The 13,618-nt window shown below is 40.0% G+C and overlaps 2 protein-coding genes across 3 annotated transcripts in view; one reads left to right on the forward strand and one right to left on the reverse strand.

Moving 5' to 3' along the window:
• The window catches only part of ZNF423 (zinc finger protein 423), a 581,899-nt gene that overhangs the window by 292,744 nt on the left and 275,537 nt on the right, over window positions 1-13,618 (forward strand). The gene's annotated exons all lie outside the window — the stretch shown is intronic.
• On the reverse strand, window positions 106-5,978 carry CNEP1R1 (CTD nuclear envelope phosphatase 1 regulatory subunit 1). 2 transcript variants are annotated; one of them, XR_010744548.1, is made up of 7 exons: window positions 5,837-5,978; window positions 3,667-3,738; window positions 2,257-2,330; window positions 1,817-1,926; window positions 1,628-1,682; window positions 1,271-1,370; window positions 106-845 (listed from the first exon to the last, which is right to left on the reverse strand). XR_010744548.1 is itself a non-coding variant. In XM_066327886.1 (6 exons), the coding sequence occupies exons 1-6, from the start codon at window positions 5,859-5,861 to the stop codon at window positions 1,329-1,331; spliced, it is 378 nt and encodes a 125-aa protein (XP_066183983.1). In that variant the 5' UTR covers window positions 5,862-5,977; the 3' UTR covers window positions 106-1,328. The 2 variants fall into 2 exon arrangements, 1 of the variants encoding a protein (XP_066183983.1); XM_066327886.1 differs by having other exon boundaries at window positions 106-1,370; window positions 5,837-5,977.

A 13,618-nucleotide genomic window follows, 5' to 3' on the forward strand; every position in this document is an offset into this window, starting at 1 on the left:
ATGTTGGTCCGGTATGAAAGTTACAGAGTGCAGCTATAAATTTTCTGAAGTTCTTCTGTGTTCAGTGGAGATCTGTATTTGCACAGTACAAAAGAAGATAACACCTGTTTATACAAAGATTTTATTTTATACACATTTACCTACAAAATATACAGCAGTTAAAAATAATGGATGGGCAGAAGACTTACTGGAAAAAAATCCAGAAGACAATTTTTAAAGTTACAACTGACAAAGTTACATCAATAGGCTGCCTTTAAAAGCCAGTCTACCCTGTAGTAGGGGTTACTGAAATAGCAAGAGCTTTGCAGTTAGAGTAAATTTAAATAGTTCAAAACATTTAAAAAGGCACCTTGAACAACTTAAACTCTTAAAACTTGACAGTTTTAGCTATTCAAAAGTTACACTTTATGCATATATCATCCACGCCTTGTTAACACTTGAATAACAAATTTTGTTATTTTATTGTGGCACTCTAGATTTTCTTCACCAAATCTGAAGCTATACATTTGCAAAACGAGTTTCATATTCTGACTATCAAAGCATAAAAATCCACTCAGAATGGTCAGGTGGATTTAGATGCAGTACAACCGGGAAGATACAAGCATATTTAAGACAATTTTTAAAAAATTAAAATCTTAAAATAAGTGTTTTGAACCAGATCAAACAAGGAACTACGTATGACCACAAAGAAAGTGGCTGGTGCACTATATATACAACTTGAAAAGTGTGATCCTTGATATCTTTGTGAAGTTCTTTAACAGTAAGACCAGTTTTTTCCGGCACAGTCAGTCTTCCTGCAAGTCTTTAAACCAGTTCCAAAAAGAGTGACCAGGAGACAAGGACAGCTGTAATGAGGAAGTGTGCTAATAAAACATCAGGAGAATGGCAAACGTTCTTTTCAATACTCCTCATGAGAACACGAGAATCCATACACCAGATATTACTTTTTTTCCTGAACATTGGCATCGATCTGCTATTTACAATAGCTTACAAAGACACGTAACACAAATGAGGTTTCATTTTCAAGTTCAACTTCATTGCCGATTAACATACTTCACCTGTATGTTCTGTTCTAGCTGAAGTAAAAAAGTGACACTAATACTGAAAAAGAGGTAATCAGAAGTAGCAAAAGCACTGATTATGTGATAACAAAGAATTTGGATAAATATTCAAGAAAGTAATATTGCACACTTTCACTGTCAACTGTGTTAAGACTTTTACTCCCAGGCAGTGACAACCAGTCCCATTTGATTTTTTGCTGTCATACTACCTTAAAAAAGGTCATTTTTGGTTTCCATGGCAGTGGAAAAAATGAAAGAAGACAGCCCTTATTGAACATGAGGCCTAGGTTTCAAAATTAATTTTCCAGTCTGCAAAACAGAAAACAAAATAAAGTTTAAACCTTGAAAGTTGAACCCAACAATTACACTTCAAGTTCAATGTTACAGGGAGAGTTTAAAACAACACACAAAATTATACTGAGTATTCCACATTCCAGTTGTACAGACACACAGAATTTGCTGAGGTATATAGAAGTGCTGTTCAGAAAAACAGACTATGTGTCTTGTTGAATTATTTCCCTTTTTTTTAACAAACATGGTTTAGGCAACGAAGCACTAACACTTACATCATCACAGGACATATTATATTCTGCCAAAACAGTTCGACATCGGGCTGCTATTCTGTGTGGATTGTGTCAAGGAAAGCAGCTAACACTTGGACACACAGTAAGCAAAAACTAAAAAAGCAGTATTAGCATAGGCTTCAACAACTGCAGTAACTACCTTTTAAAGTGACAAACATTATCAAAGGATACATTGATGGTGCCACCACTCTTTTATGTATTCCAGCAAAGAATAAGCCTATTAAGGTAATACAGCTAATCGTGAAAAACGGGTGATTCCAAAGTGATGTGAAAAATGACACCTAGGAAAGAAATTACATTAGTCCAACTGCATACTTTCTAAAACACACAGAAAGTCTCTGCCTAGATCACTTAACTAAAAATAAAATATGCTCCTAGCCATTTCCAAGTACTTGCGAACAATTCTTTAGATAAGCATTCAGGGTACAGTATTTTGGCAGGCACTGTCCCAGAACACTTTCCACAACAATTCCAGCTAGCTTGATAGCTTTACTAAAAATCACCTCCCAGTTTCAGCTGAGGATGTGTTTAGCCTTTCAGTTTTCAATACACCACCTGACTGCAGCACCAAGCTATGGAACACAGCACATCTGGCATTAGCCTGACCTTACCTTTTGTGTCTCTGGGTCTATTAACCAGTTCCAAGCCCCAGTTGCTGTGCAGACTGATACAACTATCAAAATCACTGATGAAGAAAAGAATGAGAGTCATAAACATTATACCTCACTCATATTTAAATGCATTTATTTTTAGCAGCAATTCTTAAACATTTCTTTCTTTTCTCACTTCTGAGGGAGGAAAAGCTCCTAACTGGAATGCAGAAATTAAAATATGCAAAGAAACTTCCAGTATGTGAAACCTGAAGGTTCCATACAAACTTCCTGGACAGAACAAGTACATCTGTAAATCTAAATTCTGTCAAGTATAAATTTTGTTCCTTTGAAGAAACCAAAGTGTTATATATATATATATATATATATATATATATTCAAAAGAAAGTTGAAAAAGATCTATCAAAAGCATAGAGCTTCTTCTCTACATCATATAAATACTTTATTTTCAGGGTAACAGGAAGAAAAGTTAACATTGATTATACATCCCATTATAATTAAAATAGAAAGTCCCTCTTTTATGTGAATTACAAAACAAGCAATTTGGGAAAAACATGAGACTGAATGCAATACCAGTTATGCAAACCTCATTTGAAAGTGCTTACAAGTTTTCAGTATTTTTTTTAAATTATAACTGACAGAAAATAGAGATTTTGGAAGCCAAATGCATTTCTAAAGTAGGTGTGTGCAAACTCAGCAGAACTACATATAAATATCTGATTGTTCTGAAACAAGGGGTTTGAGGTGATAGTATTTGGTTTTGCTTTCTACGTAGTTGTTCCTTCATTCAAATTGACCTTTTAGGAGAGAAGATGCTATTTCACATGTTCTAAAAAAAGTCTGTATTCTTTGAGTAGGAAAACTTCAGCAGAGCCTCAAAAACAAAACAAAACAAAGCTGTGTGTTTCCACCACAGACCACTGATCTCAAAGCTGGCAGCATATCTCTGGAATTTTTTGCCTTTCCCCCACTTCCAACCTTCCACAAAGCTGCCTTTATGGCACACTGCAATAACTTCTTCATCTTCAATTTTATAGGGACAATCTCACCTGATCATATTTAGTTTAAGTCAACTGTCTGGGAAGCGAGTCTTGAAGAAAAAAACTTCAGTAACATAAAAAAAAACCCAAATAAAACAGAAACAAACACAACTTATTGTTTCAGGTATTTCCAGAAGAATTCAGCCTTGAGCTAATTCAATCTTAACCTCATTTTTCTAACTCTGGCAAAAATATTAGTTTATTATCCTGTATTAACTTGTTGCAGAGTGTTTGAACATATGCCACAAATTTTAAAGCAAGTTTAAACATAAATTATTCTTTGGGCAAACTTAAATGAAGGATACACTCTGGTAAATCTAACAAGCCTGAAAGACAGACTCCTGTTTATTCCTTGGAACATCAAACTTACTTCTCCAACGTCCTGTAGCTGGTTGCAAACAGGCAATGTATTCAGTAAGTCTTCTTTCAAAAGCTTTGAGATCTGGGGAAGATGTATATCAAGCATAATTAGCTCTTCATCTAATTTAGTCATATTTTAAAGTAGAAGATTAAAATAATTCACTGTTCCCCCATGCACACGCAGTACTTAAACAGGCAGAGAAAACCAGTGCAATGATCCTCTATATGCAGTAGAAGTCCAGTCATAGCAGCTTTACTCAACTTCAGGTAAAAAGTACAGTTAATCTAAAAGCAAAAAGACATCCCTACTTACAAAAAAAGATAAATCAATACAGTTGAGAAATCACACTCTTTCAGACATCTTTGGAAAGTACATTTTGAAGTACTAAGTACATCAGGAAAACATTATGTTCTACTATCAATATAATAGCAATTTTTAAAAAAGTTGGCCATTTGCCGTTCACTGTTCAAGGGATTATTTGTAGCACTGGATTTGATGACTTTGTTTTGTAGAACTTTTGGATGTCATGATATATATACACACATATGCAAAAGATCCCACAGCAAACATTACTCCAATGATTTTATTCCAATACTTTTTAAAAATAGATATTTCTTCTTATTACTATCATTTTCCCACAGTCTTTCCACTGAAATTGCTGTTAAATCCATTTCAAGTTGATACTCCTAATTGTCCCCAAGGAGCTTTTTCACCTTAAGTCCAGGTTAGATTTACACTTCTGTTCAACAAGGTCAATATTTGATAACATTCCAGTTAAAGCTAGAATACTACCTGGAGTTAAGTTTTAATTAGGAACAACTTAACCTTCAGCTAAAGTCTCTGTCTGCATCAATGTGGAACTTGAACTTCCAACCATTGCTGTATTAGTTATCACAATAAAGCAATTAAAGAATAAGCTTATAGGAAAGAAATACATTATGATCACTATGAAAGCAGTTTTCTACACAGTGAATTTATTCCCAAGAGGTTTGCAGGTGGATTTACGGGGAAGATTACAGTGCCTTGACTTCAGCCACAACTAACTAGTCTTAATTACTGCCAAGAACACGGTAGTTAATGGCCTGTCCTCCACTTCCCTTCTGGGGAAGTTAAACCACTGCCTGCAATTACAGCTAATTAACTGTTCCTTGACTAGCACAAACCCCTCCAACTAGTCACTGAAGCGAGAGGGGGAACACAAGGCACCACAGGAAAACCTGCTATTTGAGAAACAGCACCCTGAAGACATAAAAACAGGCTAGTGACAACAAAGCTCTCAAGTAAACACTCACATAGTGCAGACATCTGAAACAAAATATGAAAATAAACTTTTTCAGAAAAAAGAAAATGGAAGGTTTAACTTATTTTCAGCTAAGCACGTTCTAAGAACGTTCTCTAAGCAGATCCCTTTGGCAGCTGTGACTAGCAGGCACACTTCTGGGAAGCCTCAGCTTGCACAGGCATAGCAACAAAGCCCTGACAACGCCGGGCTATCGGCGGCTGTCGACACTGCCGACTTCTAGTGCCAGCTACAAAACACCTGCTCATTCCGAAACACCGGTCCGCTTGGAAAAGCTCTACCAGTCTTTGGACACTAGGAACTCCTCTCAGGGTTTTGACACCCTGTAAGCTGTAACTTCAACGAACTTGTAACCTAAACCATCAAGCGTCCCCATACAGGAAGAGGCTACTCGAGGTCGCGTTCTTCAAATGCAATAGGAGCCCTGGCTCAGCGTAACGCCTAGCGGGGCTCTAGAGCTGTAAGAAACGCAAAAAGCCGTGAGCGGGCAAGGAGCTCCCCCAGCACAGGAGGATTTTCATCAGCGACAGCCGAGCAGCGGCGCCGAAAGGGAAGGGCGGGCACTCCCTCCTCCCAGGGCAGGCAGCAGCCCCTCAGCACAGGCCCTCCCGCGGGCCCTGCTCTCCGCGCCGGCCGGGAGCAGCGAGCCCACCCGAGCGCAGGACGCCGAGGAGGCCCCGGAACCCCGCCCTAGCTCGCCTGTCTGGGCCGAGGAGGAGCGCCGGGAGCGCGGTGCAGAGGGAGCCGAGGCCTCCCGCGGCCGCTTCGTCCCGCTCCGCAGGGACGGTGCGGCGCGCTCGGGCAGCCCGGGCGCAGAGCCGGCAGCTCCCGGCGCGCCGAAGAAGCAGCTCCGGGCTCGCTCCGAGCGGCCGCACTCACCCTCAGCCTGGTCCAGGGAGTTCATGGCGGGCGGGCGGGCGGAGCGGGGCGCGCACCGGGCGGAGCGCCGAGCACGGGCGGAGCGCCGAGCACGGGCCGTTCCCCGCGGCCCCGCGCACCGCCCCGCCGGCCCGGCCCCGCAACAACGCCCCGCGCTACTCGCCCGCAGCAAGCGCGCCTCGCATTGGCTGCCGGCAGGCGGGGGGCGCGGCCCGGCCGGGCTGGGCGGCGCTGTCGAACGGCTGTGTGCGACTTCAGTTAAGGAACAGCCGCAGCGCGGGGTTTTTCTTCTGTTTTGTGCTCCTAACATCCTCACATGACTTGAGATGGCTGTTCAATATGTGTGTCTTGGCAGAAAATAAAAGTTAGAAAAGAAGACACAATCTTCTTCCTTCAAGACAGCCGCGGGTCAATCAACTCTACACTTGTTCCCTGGGCCTTTCCTGCCCCGCTCCCGCCCGCACTCAGCCCCGGCTCCGGCACGGCCGGGCGTCTGCGAGAGCCAGTGCAGGGCACAGGTTTAAAGGCTGCTTTTGGAAACAGGTCCAGCAAGGCTGACCTGTGATCTCCTCAGTAGGGCCAGGCAAAGCTCTTCTTGCAAGCTACAGGCACGAGCGGTGGGCTGAGAATCCTACACACTCACTTTCAGTTCGTCAGGGTTTCTGTGCTGGAGGATGGCGCTGCGGCACGAAGACCCTCTGTCTCTGGGTGTGCGGCCTGTATCTCTGTTAGAAAGGGTGTGAGGTGCCTCCACACATCATCACTGCTTACGCCGCCCTTGGGCTTATTGCCGCAGGAGCGCTGTGGCCCCAGAGGGATGTGCTCTGTCACAGCGACAGCAGCAGTGTCCGTGCTGTGCTGCCGCACCAGCCCCGGCCGTGCTCCAGCCATCGCATCCGGGATAGCAACAGCCGAAACAATGCTCATCCAAAAGTGCCGCTGAAAGGTTGGGTTTCTTTGCCGGTCGTAAGAGTCCCAAGGGACACACAGGGATCAGCCATCATGATCCCATCGCCCTGCCTGCTGCCAGCCCAGCTGGGCTGCAGAGGTAACTGAACTGGTCTGATTGCTAAATGAAAGCTTTCTGAGTCACGGAGTGACTCGATTAGTGAGCTCCCCCGGGACCCGGGCTCTCTGCACTGCCATCTGTTTTCAGCTAACTGGTACTGGAGCCTGGATTGTGTTTTGTAGTCCAGTAAGAATTTTGTGTTGTGTCAAGCAGAGGCTCTTGGGGTTGGGAATGTGGTGTAATTTCTCTCCTTCTGTTTCTTAAAGGGAACCTAGAAAATAATGAAAATGTGATTTGTAGTAACTTTGCTCTCATTGTTTTAAGGATAGTTACAGAAAGTGATGTATTCTAGAAATTCATACTTCACTTTTGCTTTGGTGATGGCTCACTGAATATAAATTATGGCCTGTTATTTTCTTAACAGTGTTTGAGTCCAGCTTATTATAGTTTTGCTTATTTAGTTTACACCAGTTTTGCCAGTGTGAAAACCAGAAGAAACACGATACTGGTGGTGGTTGGAATTATGTCTGCCATGTGGAAAGGCAGAACACCTCAGTGGTGTTTTTTCTGGCTGTTGACAGAGACTATAGCAGATATTAGCACTGGATTTCACTGAATCAAAAACTGAAGTAGATGTTTTCTTCCTTTCTACAACTGTACTCTTGCAGTTTTTAGAACTTTAGATTAATCAGACCCCAGGAAACTGGATGTTGATGTGAAAAAGTGAGTTCTCTGCATAGCCCTTGGAGATTTCTAGCATCTTGAAAGGATCAGAAAGTTGTCATTTGCATTAAGCTATTTATACCTCTGTGAGCCTGCGGATGTGGAGATCTCTTCTGGTCTTTTAGGTTGTTCCATCTATTAGGTTTATGTCTGAACAGATACAGATATCATAGAGCTGTTTTTTATTCAAACTTCAATGATTTGTGACACTTAGAGGCTGAACCTACCTCAGGAAAAAAATCCGAGAGCTATAACCCTTGAGATACTTAAGTAAATTATAATTCCCTTATTGTTTCTAATGTAAAACTTTTTGGACTGCTAAAAATGTTTTGAGATTTTTCTCCCCCAGTAGCTTTTACTGTCTACTGCACAACTCTGTTGACCAGCCAAGATAAATGAGGCAAGGCAATGTAACTGTCATCACACTATAGCTATGACTTAAATAAACTGTTTCTTAGGGTTAGTGCATCTGTTAATAACCCTTGATATCTTTTTCTGCCAACACCCGTGAAGCCTGAAAATTAACAGCCTAAGCAGAAGGGCTTGGTGTACACTTGGATTGCTGCACAAGGCAGAGGTGGTTGGAAGAACCATGCTTTGTCAGTTTAGAGTGCTGTCTCAAGTATCTCTTCTCAAGGTGCAAGGGATGCATCTTTCTGAGTTTAGCATCTTTGGTATCCTTTCTGGTTCTCACAGCTGTACTTGGAGCATAATGTGAGAGCATCTGTTGGCAGCATCTGCTATCAGAGATAATTAGGATGGGTCACTTGTTTCTTAGTTTGATTGCTTTTCCAGCCTTCTGCATTTTTTAGTCTACATATCCTTTCTCCTACTCATTTTTTTCAGAACAATCCCTCCCTCGTGAGGCAACATGTTACTTCAGAGATACTGTGCTAGTGTTTAAGACTGTTACATATTCAGTCTTTTTGAATTTACCAATCCTGTACTTTTATAAATCTGTTTACTGTAGTAAGTTTGAAGAGTATAATCCTAACTTGAATTTAGTGATACAAGGATAGTGTTTACATGCTTTATATTCCTTTTTTAAGTAGATTTTGGAAGCTTAAAGCCTAAATCTTATCAAGAGACGGTCCTTTTTTTCTTCATTCTAACACATTTCCCCTGAAAAGTCTTTTACTTATCTACGGTACTGCTGGGGTTTTTCTGTAAGGGGATCCAAAAACTCCATAACTTTTTTTTTTTTTTTTTTTTTTTTTTTTTTTTTTAATTAGCAAACGTGTAGAAAATATTTTAAAGTTTATCCTGGAAGATGAACTTAATCAAATAGATGCATATTCTGTAGAAAAGAGAATGCCTTTTGTTAGACATCTGAATGAAATCCAGAGGATCATCTATACACAATTTAAGTAGTGTAGAAGTATGGATTTTGTGTATGTGGCTTGATGTAATAGAAGATTCATTTTCACTTCTTAGTAGTATAGTATGGAACTTGTTCTGCCACATTGAAGAAGTTATGGCTTGAGATGCTATAAATGATTTGAATTTTGATAGACTGTAAAGCTAATTTGTGTTCCTCTGCTCTTTTTCTGCAACTGGAATGAGATTTTTTTATAATTTTAGGTACTTACAGCAGATGTGGTAAAACTTCACCATCATATTCCATATAACCCTTCAGAGGACAAGCTTCTTTTATCCAGGATAACTTAATCCCTTATTTAGCTTATTGTTTTTCTTTACACATCTGTCACACAAGAGGCACATCGGTTTCTGAGCAAGAAATCGAATCACTGCCAGCAATCCAACAAAAATCTGCATTTCTGCTGCTTCAATAATTTGTTATTTGTGAATCAGTCTGTGATTGTTTTTATGGAAGGTCACTGAACTTGTAGTGCTGAACTGGCTCTGCATTTACTTACTTACTGTGCTGAATTGGCTTTTACTCAGAAATTAGGCCCAGCCACTCCCAGCCCCTCTGATAACTGAGGATCAACTGGAATGCAAAGGGATTTATTTTCTGCCACATTTACTTACACTTAGCACAAGAAACTCCCTCTTCAACTTCTTGTTCACCTTTTTGTCATTTTTAAAAATAGGATATGGATTCTTGCTCATTTGTATTTGTATTCAGCTTTTCCATTTTCTAGTTCTTCCTATTTAATTCTCCAGTAGAGTCTTCTCATCCTCTTCATCCTCATGTTCTCCTATACATTGTATTTGATTTCCTAAAGGCTGTCAGGGAACAGATGTATTCATCTGATTTTGCCTTGTTTTAAGGTTGCTTTAATCCTTCAAATGACACTACTGGTATGATAATAGAGTGACAACGTTATCTTCTTTTACCGACTTTCAGGTTGAAAGTTAAGTGTTTAGAACAAGGACATTTTTCTTTGAAATCTTAGATTTATGCCAAAGACATTAGACCGTAACAATACATGCTCATAGGAAAACCAAACTGTTTGTTACTGACAATGTAGAGAAGCCAAGACTAGAAGCTGGGTTTGTTCCCTTTCTTTTGGAGGTGGTGGTGTGGAATCTGTGCTGTGGACAGGCAGAGCTTGAGAGGTGGTGGGGCCACAGCTCCTGTGTGCCTGGTCATTCCCCGTGGGTCTGTCCCCATGTCCCTCCCTGGCTGGCAGCTGCCACCTCTGAGTGGGACAGCCCTTAGGTGTTCTCTAATGGGTGCAGAGCACAGTGGGACAGGTGGTGGTGCTGAAACAGCTGCATTCCTGTGGCAGCTTCCTGAGAGCTGGCATCTCATCACTTGTTTGAGCTGCTCTGCTCACAGCCTGCCTTGTGCCAGACACAGGAGTAGGAGGTTTGTTGGCTTTTGAAATGATGAGCCACGTACACTGCTGGCTTGCCAGGATGTGCTGCATTTCTTGCTGTATTTCTTGTTGTTTCCAGACATCGTTTTGGGCATTTGTTTGTTCAGCCTGAGATCCTGTTCACAGCAGCTGCTGTGAGGGTTGTTTGCATTCAGTCATCTGCTTGTCCTGTAGGGTTAAAGTTGTTGCTACTTTTGCAGAACAAGGATTCCTTCCAGCCTATTAAGTGCTTCTTATGAAAAACCAACTAAATAACCACAAGCACACAAATCTGGTTATAGCTCTTTTTTCACATAGCTCCATCCTATACCTGCTTTGAGAAGGGCATATCCTGAAATAACATGGCAATTCCTCTGTTAAGTAAACTTCCCTTGCTTTTCTCTCTGTAGTATTGCAGCTATACCAGAGAAGTGGGAGATAATTTCTCTTGAGGTTTTTGATTAATCGTCTTCTGAGGAAAAACACTGTTTCTGGATAAATACAGAATTTAAATGGATTCTTTATATTTAATTATTTGTACTCAGGTTATCAGTACCTTTAAAAAACAAAATCCATCCATAACTGGCAATCCTCAATCTGCTTTCCTGTTGCTTCAATAAACTGTACTATTTATGAACCTGTAATCATGGAAGTTCTTATTGAATTCGACCAGACCCTATAGTGCTGAATTGAAAAAATCAAACCTGGTCACACTCAGCCCCTCTGATCTCTGAGGACCAGCTGGAATGCAAAGGGGGTGTTTTTTTCTGCTAAATTTCTATTCCCTTAATGCAAAAGTTGCATCCAGCTGCTGATACTTAATGAAGGCACTTGCTGCTGTACACTTTTCAGTACCTCTTTACTTAAGGGAAAAATGGATGTAGCAAAAGCTTTAGAAGCATCTTGTGTAAGCAGAAAGTTTGGCTTAAAATGTCCCACTGTGGCTGCAAATTTTTGCTGTGACTGTTGTGATGTCAGTGTACTTCTTTAGGTTTTAGTTAAGCAATGTCAGGAGGAGCTGACTGAGCTGCTCTAAGTGGGCAATGTTATAAGGCATTCAGTAATTTAGGCAAACCCAAAGAAGGAAATCTGACCTTTTCACATCTCCCTAGAGTTTGTTAATGAAGAGTGGTGAAGAAAACATTGTACATCACTTCTAGTTGACATGGCACTCTTTACAAAACAAGCATAGCGTGAAAATCTAATAAATATGCTTATTTTATCTGTTTAACACTTTGGATTAGTCTAGTTTTTAAAAGTCTTTTCTGGTAACATATACCTAAACTCATATTCTTACCTTTTCTAGTAGAAATCTTTATAAAATGCACCATACCTTTAAATCAAGGTGAGAGAAACTTAAGCAAATAATCTTATTTAATAGTATCTAACAATAATAGTAGCTTAGCCAAGAAGTGATGTGGATTCATTATGCAAATATTGCCTGACTAGAACTGTATAAATATGCTTGTACTTTGGCCTTTGGTATGCTGTGTATATTTTGGAGATCCCCAAAAAATTAGAAGGTGGCTTCTGTTGGAGATAGGCAAGCAAGCTCATTTCTGATGACTCCTACATTGGTGTTTGTCTATTGTGGATATTTTTTCAACATGGCTTTAAAAATAAGAAGATGTTTTGTAACAGAGGTGAAAAATGTTCCTGGTTAGTCTCTAGTGTCTGGCTGTAGTCTGGTGGCTTTTCCTAGTCACATTGCCTTCCCTTGGGGTGAGATGTGAGTCCCAACATCAAAATGGAAGAAAGTTATGGAGAGAATGCTACAGAATTCATGTTCTGTGGGTTGGAATAGATGAATGGGCTGCTCTTAATGGAGTAATTCTGAGAAGTTTGCAGCCCAGTTTTAAACAGCCATGTTTCTTATGCATTTTTTACATGTCTAATATCCTCAGGGAAAAATGAAGACATGTTGGGGGGGCACCCCTTGCTTTAAGGGACTGTTTTTATCATTTTTAGCAGTATTGTTAAGCAGTAAAGTAGTGAAACTTGGTGATGTTCTAATAAAGATTTGCAGTTTGTGATGTTCCTTAATTGATTTTCCAGTTGGTTGCAGGTGACTACACCAGGGGTGACTGTAGAGAGAAGTTATACACACAGTTTTACCAACAGATGCAGAAAGAATGAGACACCTTCTGACTGTCATTGCTGCCACCTTCAAGGAGGAAAAGTAGGTTTCTGTTAAAGGGGTTGGTTGGTGTTTTGGTGGGGTTTTTTTTTGTTTTGGGGGTTTTTTTTTGCTAATTCTGTTACTGAGATGGTAATTACATAGGTAGGTGTAACCCAGTTCAGAAATGTGACCCTGCAAATATATAGATAATGTTTGAAAATCACGCCTGTTTAATGTTTCTGGATCACCTTAAAACTTCTAGTTAGTTTTATAATTTCTCATGCATCTAGGCAACATTTTTTGCAATATTTAATTCCTTTCCTCCTCACCGGCTTCCAAATTTGATGTATCTCCTTCTGACAGTCATATGACTGGAACTACACCAGAGATTCTCTCTCTTGGTTCATGGAATGTTGCAGATGTGTAGTGGTACACGATCTCTTCAAATGAGAGTTAGAAATTCTCTGCCACTATTACAGTTTAGTGATGTATTGCAATGTCTAGGCACAGGAATCCAGATAGAACTACAGCTGCTTCAGCTGGATTGGTTAATGTGTCTGAAATTCAAAGATCATGTGGGATAATTGGAGCAGGTTGTAAATTGACTTTTATTTTTTAAACAATTAAATAGTGAAGTCAAGAAATTAAATTATTTTCAGTTGTTTTAAACCAAATTTGTGGCTTTATTATGTAGATGAAACACTTTTAGAACTGCTTAAAAAAGTAGGTGTATTACAACAAATAAAAAATTAGTTTTTCCTTGACTATCTGCTGTTCCACTCGTATTTTCAGGATCAGTGTTAAAAAACATTTTTGTTGGTGAAGCAAATGGAATTTGTGGCTTTCCACATTGCTAAGAAATGTAATCTTCCAAGTTAAATGACTAAAATCAAGTTTTCAGTAAAATTCTTAAAGGTTAATGTTCAGCATCAATCATCAGAAGAAATGCATTGCTAGTCTTAATTTTTGTGCTATCTTCAGTATTTTTGCAAAAAACAGGCTACTAACAAAATTACAGTCACATCAGTGTAATAGCTCATAATAGACAATATTCTTTTCAGATGAATATTTCTCTGTATTCTAGAATGATGAGATAAAATCAGATTATAAATATAAATTGTAATAGTTTTTAATTCTGGCACTAAAATGTGATTGAGCAGGAATCA

The sequence above is a fragment of the Sylvia atricapilla genome, chromosome 12 (assembly GCF_009819655.1).
Source record: "Sylvia atricapilla isolate bSylAtr1 chromosome 12, bSylAtr1.pri, whole genome shotgun sequence".
NCBI classification, from domain to species: domain Eukaryota; kingdom Metazoa; phylum Chordata; class Aves; order Passeriformes; family Sylviidae; genus Sylvia; species Sylvia atricapilla.